The sequence below is a fragment of the Rattus rattus genome, chromosome 2 (genome assembly GCF_011064425.1).
Source record: "Rattus rattus isolate New Zealand chromosome 2, Rrattus_CSIRO_v1, whole genome shotgun sequence".
NCBI lineage: Eukaryota > Metazoa > Chordata > Mammalia > Rodentia > Muridae > Rattus > Rattus rattus.
In genome coordinates this window covers 165,483,679-165,490,850 of record NC_046155.1, presented here as the reverse complement: position 1 = coordinate 165,490,850, position 7,172 = coordinate 165,483,679, and the positions used below count along the sequence as shown (strand labels likewise).

Here is a 7,172-nt window from a genome sequence, read left to right as displayed (position 1 = left end):
ATGGAGAGAACTCTGCTGGGCAGACAGCGCTCTTCCTGTCCGCACTACTGGGCCATACTTCCGCTGTGCGCCTCCTACTGGCCTTTGGCGCCAACCCCAACCAGTGAGTGGATAGGTCCCTATACCCAACACTCCCAGGGTACAAATCCCCTTCTATCCCTGTAGTGCCCTCCCTGTCCTCGGTTACTCCCTGTTGCTCGCTACTGACTGTGTCTCTGGTGCCTCCCAGAACTCACAAAGGTCAGCTCATCCCTTGTGTTCTCACGTGACCCACCCACATGACTCCTCCCATCCACTCAGACCCCATCCAGCTCCCTGCCCCCCGTTTTCATCCATCCCGCCCTTCCCTCCTCTTCTGTCCTAGCCGCTGCCTCGATGGCAGCACACCCACGCACGCAGGTGCCTCCTCAGGCCGAGGCTTGGTGCTGTGGCACCTGCTGCAGGCAGGAGGTGACCTGCGTCTGCGTGACCAGCAGGGTCGCACACCACGAGACTGGGCTGAGCAGGGTGATAGCAAGCAGAGGTGGGAGGTGAGTTGTGTCCAGGGCAGAGTGGAGCCATCAAGGCCAGCACGTGCTCCGAGGCTGACCCTGTGCCCCACCCAGGTGCTGGAACTGATGCAGTGGTGCCGGACCCACATGTCAGCACTGGTGCAGAGTGGGGAGTTGGCGCCCAGTGGGTCCCTGAGTCAGTTGCAAGCTAGCTCTGGACACAGCCTGTGTGGCTCCCTGCCCTCACTAAGGCTGGTCCAGGCAGACAGGTAACAGTCCATACCCTTGAGCTTCTGGGGCCAGCACACCCCGTGACCTCACACTTACCCTCAGCCTGCCCTTTATTCCAGGGCACTGAGGCAAGGGCAGATCAGAAGCTCCCCCAAAACTCCAGCGTTGGGATTCGGCCAGGTAAGAGGGAGTGGATGTGAGAGCAGTGACCACCCCTGCATCCTCTTGGTGCTCAAAGCCCTGCTCTTTTCCCTCAGCTGAGCAGCCTGCAGCCACCAGCACTGATAACGGGCATCCCAGTAGTAGACCCCAAGGAGCTGGTACCAACCCAGGGTGAGCCTGACAGTACCTACGACAGCAGTTCTCATACCATCATGACCAAGTGAGAGCTTCCTCTACACCCTCAGAGAGCCTCTGCCTCCTGCTTCCCTCACAAGGAAATCCTACCCATGACACCTACCTGCTGCCCATTCTCCAGCCTCCTGTGGAAGGGCCACCCAGTTACCGTACGGCAGCTGAAGAGCCCTGAATCCAGCCCTGATGTGCTATTGGCTGACCTTCAGCTCTGCAGGTTACCCAGCTGACCTGATTCCAGCAGCCCATAACCACGGGGATGTGGTGCTAGCCACAGTTGTAGTTAGGCATTGGCTCGGTACCAAAGCCTAGTACTCAGCACAGTGCCCTCCAGCTGCAATGACACCACCTCCCCAGATCTATGTGGGACGTGTTGTAAGCCTAGAGAGGAGGAAGGGGTGGGAAAGGTCTTAAGTTGGTATGGGTGGGGGCTGGCTCGGCCACTGCGAGGCTGTGATGGGCATCTCAGTGTGCCCTATATGGTGGTGGCTGGTGAGACAGTCTTCCCCTGGCCCATGATAGATGTCCTGTGGCCTGACACAGTCTTCACCCTGTGCAGACTGGGACAGTTTGTGAAGGGCCTGCTCTGTTCCCTCCCAGCATCCTGCACCACCCTGGCCTGCTGCTGCTGATGGCACTGAGCCCCTCAGAGGACCTGTCTAGACTGAGTCTGCTCTTCGAGCCGGTGTGGCTGGGCTCCCTTTATATCCTGTTGCATTCTGCAAGACTGGATGAGGAATTTCCCCCATCCCTGCCAGGCCTGCTGCCCGGCCCTCTGCTGCTACAGGTGTTGGAGGCCCTGTTGTTCCTGCAGTCCCGCTGCTGGGCCCACGGTGGCCTGAGTTCCCATGCTGTGCAGCTAGTGCGGCCAGGCCTGGCTAAGGTGAGCCACCTAGAACACGGGCGTCCACTGCACCAGCCCAGGCTGCAGCCCAGGTGAGAGCCTGCCCCCATGTCTGCCCTACGTCCCTCCCAGCATCCATTAGCTCACTAGACCTTTTGGCCTCCCCAGGCTGCAACAAGACTGCCCCCAGAGAGACCCAAATCCAGGGCTGCCCCCACCCCCTGAACTGTACCCATGGCTACCACTTGAGCTGATACGTGGTGACATTCCAGCCCCTACCTCAGACCTCTACAGCTTCTGCGTCCTGGCCCAGGAGGTCTTCACTGGTGAGTGACCTACCCTGCACTTACACCCAACCCCAGAAACATCCCACTAGTGTGGGTCTCCTCATGGTGCCTCTCTACAGGAGAGCTGCCCTGGGCTGGAGGAGAGGGCCTTGAGGTGAAGGCTAAGCTGGAGGCAGGTCAGAGTCCAGGCCTGGACCCCTTGTTGCCAGCCCCATACCAGGCCTTGGTTCAAGCTGGACTGGGTCTAGAGCCTGCTGACCGCTGGGGCAGCTTGCAGAGCACTCGGTACCTGTTGCGAAAGGCCATGGCCAAGGTACAGGAAAGTCAGTGTGGCGTGGGTGTTTATAGAACCCCAGGCAGGGCCCATACATATCACTACATCTCATTTCCTTTCCACAGGACTCAGCACCCAACGTCAGCTCCCCACTACAATGGACAACACTGTCTCCTGTAACCCTGGGTTCCCTGCCAGGTTAGAGAGCAAGGACAATAATGGGGGACTGTGGCAGTGTGCACCAAATTCCAACCATCTGGTCTGTGTCCCCAGAGCATCTGTACTGTGAAGGGGCTCCCAGGGCCAGGGCCAGGGCCAGATCCAGGCTTGTGCTCCCTTTCCCAGACCCTTCTCAGGTAGGAAGCAAGGGAATGAATGGTCTGGAGAACCAAGGGCAGTTTGGGGATCCAGACAACCATGCCAGACATTGTTTTCTGCAGGCTCTGGAGACTCCTGAGACCACAGGTCACGGTAGGGGCCAACAGAATGCAGCCTGGGACTCCGGCAGTAGCTTGACTCTAGGCAGTAGCCGTAGCCCCAGCCCCAGCCCCAGCCCCAGCCCACACTGTTGCCCGGAGCCCATCTCAATAGTACGGATACCCCTACCCCACGCTAAACCAGCAGCCCCTGCCTCCAGAAGTCTCCCAGTTCCCTCCGCTCTGACCTGTGGTTCCTTGAGCAGCCTCCCCATGGGGAGGAAGTTCTGTCAGAGTCTAAGCTCTGCAGGGGCCGCTGTAGCACACATGGGGCTGCTATCCTGAACCCCAGCCCAGGGAGTCCACCCCTGTATGTGGCCAACAAAGAGGCTTCATCACCCTGAAAGCTGCTGCCAGGGTAGGCCATAGAGGCCCAAAGACCCCGGCTCTGACCTCCAGGGCAGCTGTGGGCAGCACCAACCTTTCCTCCTGCAGAAACCTGCTAGTGAGGATCGTGAGCTGACAGAAGGCAGTCTCTTCTCCAGCCTACAGGAGTGAGATAACACAGGCTGTGGTGGGCAGCCCGGGTCCCTCCCTCATCCCTGAACTGAGCCCAGGTCTGTGTCTCCCCTACTGCTGCCCAGGATGGATCTGTTGGAGGAGATCGTGGCAGAGATGCAGAATAAGTACAACCTCGAAGACAAGCCTGGGCTGAGTCCTACTCTCAGCCCAGACTCCTAGGGCGCCCTCTCAAGACTGACCCCAACCCTCAATGTTTGCCTCAAAGCAAAGAGCATGGAAAGTCCGCAGTTTGTCATCATTCACTGGCTCCAGCAACAAATTTCTGTCATTTTTATTCATTAATGTCATCAGGTGGCTTAATGGGTGGGGTGCATGGGGAGAGGTGGGCAAGAACTGTCTCCCCACCCCATGTACAGGGCTGGAGGCTCCTGGAGGGAGGGGGACAGTGATTCAGCCTTGCCCCCCATTGTGCAAGGGCCCCAAGAGGGAGGTGGGGGATGGTCATGTCCTGCAATCCACGATCGGGACACAATGATTTTGGAGTTAGGGACCCACATCAGAGCAAGTTACAAAGTTAGAAACCTGGGGTAGGGTGGTGAGCTCAAGAAAATACAAAACAAGGGATTGACTTGGGCCAAGATCCAATGCGGGGAGGGTCCTTTCCTGGTCCTATCTCAGCAGTAACTTCTGGTCTGTCCTTCTGAATTTAAGGACCAGCTGGGTGTGGGGTAAGGAGGAGGGGGGCCAGCCCCCTCCCCTCTGTGTCCTCCATTTCTGTACAAGGATCCTCGGACCTCCCCTCCCCTCCCGTAGGATGGTGGGGCTGCCCTATAAAGCAGGAAAGGTTCGGGCGAGCCCCAAGGTCCAGGCACCCGATGGGGGTTATGGGGACCCCATGGAGCCCGCTGTTTCTGAGGGAGGCGGGGAACAGGGGGCCCAGGATCTGACCGACTTCGGGGGTGAGCAGGAGGCGAGGAGGAGGAAGAGGAGGCAGGTGAAGGACCCCTGGGCCCTAGGGCTAGGTTGACGTAGAGGGGCTCAGGTCGGGTGGGACGCCGGGCAAGGTGCTGGGAAACTGAGTGAGTAAGGGGGTCAGGTGGGAAGCAGGAGGGGGGCGGGGGGTAGTTGAGCAGGAAATCAGGGGACCTGTGGAGTGGTGGTGACTGGCCAAGCATACCATATGAGGCATTGAGCCTGTCGGGAGGCATGGAATGAAACGGACTCCAGGACCGGCTGGGGCCTGAGTAGGTCCCCTCCCCTACCCCAATTTCATAGTACAGATTCTCTCCCCTGTCCAGTGCTGGGGGCGCACCCAGAGAGTTCCTCCAGACTGGGGCTGGAGAGTTAGGTGGGAAGGATGGGGGACCCAGAGAGTACAAGCCTTGTTTGGGGACGCCAAGGAAAGATGGCAGACACTCTCGGGGGGTTGAGAAGAAGCTGGGGTTAGAACCCTGTGAGGGGACAGAACATGGTGACTGGGCTGCCATCTCTGGAGCATCCCTGTAAGCCCCACTTGCCCTGAGATGGGCACTGACCTGGGAAGGCCCTCTGGGACCCCTCCTTGAGGTCCCCAAGGGCCGCTGGCTTCTTACCAGGCTGCCATCACTCTGTTGCCTTGGGAGGTAAGGGGTGGGACCTGGAGCCCAGGCACCTGGGTGGGCTAAGGACGGAGGGTGAAGCCCACTCCCTGAAGTCCCCACAGGCTCCCCACCCACCTCCAGGGACAGTGAACGTCGGAAGGGGGAGAGGGGAGCAGGTGGGGTGCCCCCCTGCCCTTGTTGGCTCTGTTGTTCTGCTACCTGCTGAGCCCGCTCAGCCAAGGCCAGGGCCATAAGACGGGCTGGGTTCTTGGGGGGTGGGGGCGGAGCCCCTCCAGGACGCAGCAGAGACAAGGGTGGGGGTAATAATGGTGAATCCATGCCGCCAGGACCTACAATACAGAAAGGAATGGGAAGGGGGTCAGCTGAGTCCTGGGCAGCTTGGGGACTGACTGGGCCCACAGTGAGTGGGGTCTACTGAACAAGACTCACTGTGCTGGCCTGGAGCTCCCCGGGTTGGCGCTAGCTTGCTGCTGGTCTCCTGCTGGCACGTGTCACTCAGCTGGGCCTCAGCTCCATGCAGCAACAGGGGGATGAGATGGGGCCGCAATCCCGGGTTCGGGCTCAGAGCCGGTGTTGGGGTGGCCGAGGCAGGTGCTCCTCCAGCCCCCAGCAGTTCCAGGACAGCAGGTGGTACTGATACAGCCAGGGGCTCGGAGATGTCCAGGGCGGTGGGTGAAGCAGGCTTGGGTCCATGGGGTGACAGGGCCTGTGGGGTTGCCCGAGGTGGGAAGGCAGAGGCTGAGGCTGGAGGTGCTGGGCTGGCAGGAGGTGCAGGGTCCCCTGGGGTGGGACTGCTGCAGCGAAAGGTAAGGGGATCAAAGTCAAGTCCCCGAAGTCCTTCCAGACAGCGGGGTGGACTGAAATCCAGTTCATCGCCATCATCTAGCCAGGCTGAGGTGCGGTGTGAGGGGGAGCCAGAGAGTGGCCCCAGGCCAGCTGCTGAGGACTCTGAGGAGGAGGAGGAGGAAGAAGAGGAGGAGGAAGAGGAAGAAGAGGACAAGCTCTCGCAGGAGCCAGCAGGTGCTGGACCCACGGGAAAAGCATCGCTGCTGGAGTGGGGTCGTCGCAGCCGGTGCAGCCTCTGGAGGCCTGTTGGAGAGGGTGTTACAGTTAGAGATCAGAACCTTACAGACCCATACATCAGCAAAGACGGGACGCGACTTGGCAGAAACAATGTGGAAGAAAGCCAGAAGCTCCCTGAGGATGCCCAGCTGACTTAGAGCTGTTGCAACCATGAGAAGCAGGACAAAACTATGAGCTGGTCCAGACCCAGAGCAAAGACGGGGTCTGGTGACAGCATAACCTGTGAAGCGTGAGAACAATAAGGTATCATGTACTGTGCAGGGCTTCTAGACGGATCGTTCCCCTGGAACCATTGGCTGTTCTGATCCTGTCAAGCTACATGCTGACCCTGCAGAACAGTGCACGTGTGCACACTCGCACACACACAGGAGGGGGGAGCAGTGGGAGGCAGTACGTTGTATTGGCCAGCGCAGCACAGATGGTCTTCTGACTGGGTGGTGACAAAGTCATGCTGCACGTGCAGGATGCCTTCCCCTTCCCATGCTGCTCACAAATGCTTCAAAGTAACTGAAACTGAGCAACAGGGTTCTCACATGTACACCCCATGTGAGGAAGCCTCCAGAAGGAGGGAGATGGCTGTCAAGAGGATGCCTGGTCAGTGGCAACAGCAGGGAAGGAAAGACTCTCAGGCATGGAGTGGGGCTCCTTTAATTACATCCAGGAAGTTTGGGGGGGTGTTGTAATATTATTTAAATCTTTTTAAAAGGAATGACTAAACAAAAGACCCTACACGAGCCAATGAATACCATGTGCACTATCAACAGCAATTTATATCTAATTTGTACCTAAAATTTATCTAGTTTACACCTAAGGCCTTGGTTTTAAAAGTTTAAATCCCACCAGGTGGTGATGGTACATTCATCTACTCTCAGCACTCAGGATGCAGGGGCAGGCAGAATCTGCAAGTTCAAGGCCAGCCTGGTCTAGGAGGAGTTCCAGGACAGCCAGGGCTACGCAGAGAAACCTTGTTCCAAAAAACAAGGCCCTTTTTGGATCTAGTGGCTCACACATGTACTCTCAGTTCTCAAGAGTTGTGGGGCCAGCCTGGGCTATATAGCAAGTTTTGGGC

The 7,172-nt window shown here is 58.4% G+C and overlaps 2 protein-coding genes across 2 annotated transcripts in view; one reads left to right on the top strand and one right to left on the bottom strand.

Moving 5' to 3' along the window:
- On the top strand, positions 1-1,814 carry LOC116893370 (inactive serine/threonine-protein kinase TEX14-like). Its single transcript, XM_032895170.1, has 8 exons — positions 1-107; positions 365-530; positions 606-760; positions 842-902; positions 980-1,104; positions 1,201-1,301; positions 1,434-1,474; positions 1,677-1,814. The coding sequence occupies exons 1-8, from the start codon at positions 1-3 to the stop codon at positions 1,737-1,739; spliced, it is 819 nt and encodes a 272-aa protein (XP_032751061.1). The 3' UTR covers positions 1,740-1,814.
- Positions 1,815-3,726: 1,912 nt separating this feature from the next.
- Arhgap33 (Rho GTPase activating protein 33) overlaps positions 3,727-7,172 on the bottom strand; it is a 13,396-nt gene continuing 9,950 nt past the window's right edge. Inside the window, exons 21-22 of the mRNA XM_032893938.1 lie at positions 5,450-6,109; positions 3,727-5,349 (exon numbers count right to left, since the gene is read on the bottom strand). Of these exons, the coding sequence (XP_032749829.1) occupies positions 4,094-5,349; positions 5,450-6,109 (1,916 nt within the window). The 3' untranslated portion in view covers positions 3,727-4,093. The remainder of the gene's footprint in view (positions 5,350-5,449; positions 6,110-7,172) is intronic.